This window comes from Coturnix japonica, chromosome 22 (assembly GCF_001577835.2).
Source record: "Coturnix japonica isolate 7356 chromosome 22, Coturnix japonica 2.1, whole genome shotgun sequence".
NCBI lineage: Eukaryota > Metazoa > Chordata > Aves > Galliformes > Phasianidae > Coturnix > Coturnix japonica.
This window is the reverse complement of record NC_029537.1, coordinates 888,604-891,028: the sequence shown is the minus strand read 5'-3', so window position 1 is coordinate 891,028 and position 2,425 is coordinate 888,604. Positions and strand designations below refer to the sequence as shown.

At 61.7% G+C, this 2,425-nt stretch overlaps 1 protein-coding gene across 1 annotated transcript in view; it reads right to left on the bottom strand.

Moving 5' to 3' along the window:
* Positions 1–2,425, bottom strand: part of MAT2A (methionine adenosyltransferase 2A) — a 9,002-nt gene that overhangs the window by 6,134 nt on the left and 443 nt on the right. Inside the window, 5 exon segments of the mRNA XM_015882862.2 lie at positions 622–765; positions 839–951; positions 1,601–1,723; positions 1,854–1,881; positions 1,884–1,933. Of these exon segments, the coding sequence (XP_015738348.1) occupies positions 622–765; positions 839–951; positions 1,601–1,723; positions 1,854–1,881; positions 1,884–1,933 (458 nt within the window).

Here is a 2,425-nt window from a genome sequence, read left to right as displayed (position 1 = left end):
ATGGGGACACTGAGGGACCCCAAGGGACCCAACATCACTGAGGGCCCCAACAATATGACCAAGGAACTCAGAAGTGACACCAAAAACCCAACAATGGCACCAAGCAGTGACATTGAGGGACCAATAGAGGCAGTGAGGGACCCAATGGGGACATTGAGGGACCCAATTGTGACACTGAGGGACACTGAGGCACCCAGCAATGTCACCAAGGGACACAACAACGTGATCAAGGGACCCAGAAGTGACCCCAAAGGCCCAACGGTGACATGGGGAACCCAATGGATGCCAATGAGGGACTCACAACGCCATTAAGGGCCCCAAAGTGCCACTGAGGGACCCAGCAGTGATGCCAAAGATCCAGCAGTGCCACCAAGGGACCCAATGGGTGCCACCAAGGGACTCAGGATGCCATTAAGTGCCCCAAAGTGCCACTGAGGGACCCAATGGGTGCCACTGAGGGACTCAGGGTGCCATTAAGGGCCCTAAAGTGCCACTGAGGGACCCAATGGATGCCACTGAGGGACTCAGGGTGCCATTAAGGGCCCCAAAATGCCACCAAGGGACTTAATGGGTGCCACTGAGGTCCCCAACATCATCTCAAGGGACCCAGCCATCACCCACCTGCGTCTTGGAGTCAGGACGCAGCCAGGGCAGGGTTCCATTGCGGCGCAGCTCGGCCAGCTTGGCGTTGAGTTTGTGTGCCAGCACGATGGTGAGCGGCATGCACTCCTCCGTCTCATCCGTGGCGTAACCAAACATCAGCCCCTGCCGTGATAAAGGGGCAGTTCCAGAGCTTGGCATCACCGACACCGCGCCGGCACCGCGCCACCAAACACACCTGATCGCCGGCACCGATGTCCTCCTCGCTGCGGTCCAGGTGAACACCCTGAGCAATGTCTGGGGATTGCTGCTCCAGGGCCACCAGCACGTTGCAGGTCTTGTAGTCAAAGCCTGGGGGGTAATAAAGGGGGGGTCAGAGGGCTGCTCAAAGTGGGGATGGGGGGGTCTGTGCTGATCAAAGAGTTGATATGGGGGTTGGGGGGACAGTGGGCTGCTCAAAGGGTTGATATGGGAGATAAGGGGGTCAATAGGCTGGTTGAAGAGCTTATTTGGGGATGGGGGGGTCAAGAGGCTGCTCAAAGTGGGGATGGGGGGTCTGTGCTGCTCAAAAGGCTGATATGGGGGACAGGGGGGTCAGTGGGCTGCTCAAAGTGGGGGTGGGTCTGTTCAGCTCAAAGAGGGGTTAAGGGGACAGTATACTGCTCAAAGGAGGGATTTTGGGGGGGTTGTTCAGCTTAAAGGGTTGAACTGAGGGAGGGGGGGGGTTCGTGGGCTGCTCATAGAGGGGCTGGGGAATCAATATGCTGGCTCAATTATTGCAAAGGCTATAAGGGGGTTGGGGGAGGGGTCAGGGGGGCTGCTCAAATTGGGTGTGGGGGAGGGGTTGAGCTGCTCCAAGGGTTGTGGGAGGTCAGCGGGTGCTCCAAGGGCTGATATAGGGGATGGGGGGGTCAATGTGCTGCTGACAGATGGGGTTGGGTGGGGGTTCTGTGCTGCTTTAAGGGTTGATCTGGGGGGGGTTTGTGTCCCCGCTGTGCACCTTTGGAGGAGTCGTCGTATCCGATGTGGCGGATGGTGTCCCTCACCACCTTCTGGTAATCAACAGCAGCTCGGGACGTGATCTCACCCGCCAGCAGAATCATCCCCGTCTTTGCAACCGTTTCTGTAACGGAGATGGGGGGAAAGGAAGGTTGTTACTGTGTGTTGGGGGGGTTGAGCTGCAGGCAGAGCTCCTGCATTGCTCTTATATTGCTCCTATATTGCTCCTGCATTGCCCTGCACCACCCACTCACCACAGGCCACTTTGGGCGTCGGGGTCCTGCCCGCAGGTGGGCGTCCAGCACCGCATCGCTGATCTGATCGCAGATCTTATCTGATGGGGGGGGGGGCAGAGGCGGGGTGTGATCGCAGCTCAAGTCTGTGCCCCCAACCGCCCCACCGCAGCCGTCCTGGCGGCGACCTTTGGGAGCAGCAGCGAGCCGGATGGGGGGGGGGGGGGGGGGTCGAAACCTTCGCCCTCCCGATGTGGGTGGGTGCGGGGGGGGGGGATGGGATGGGGGCGGGGCGGGTGTTGCCGGCACCGCCCCCCCAACCCCCGGCGATGCGTTGCGGGGGTCCCGCAGCGCGGTGACAACGGGAGCGGATCGGGGCCGGTGCGGGCGGTGCGGGGGGGCTGTGATTCCACCCCACCCGGGATTGACGCTCCGTCACGGCGCTGAACTCACGCCCCCCCCCCCCATCCCGCCGCTCCCCGCAAATGTCACGCGCTTCGTCGCGCGCCACACGGCCGGTCCGCCCCCCCCCATTTCCCGCCCCCCACGCGCTGACGCACGTGCGCTGCGGGCCCGCAATGCGGCGCGCGCAC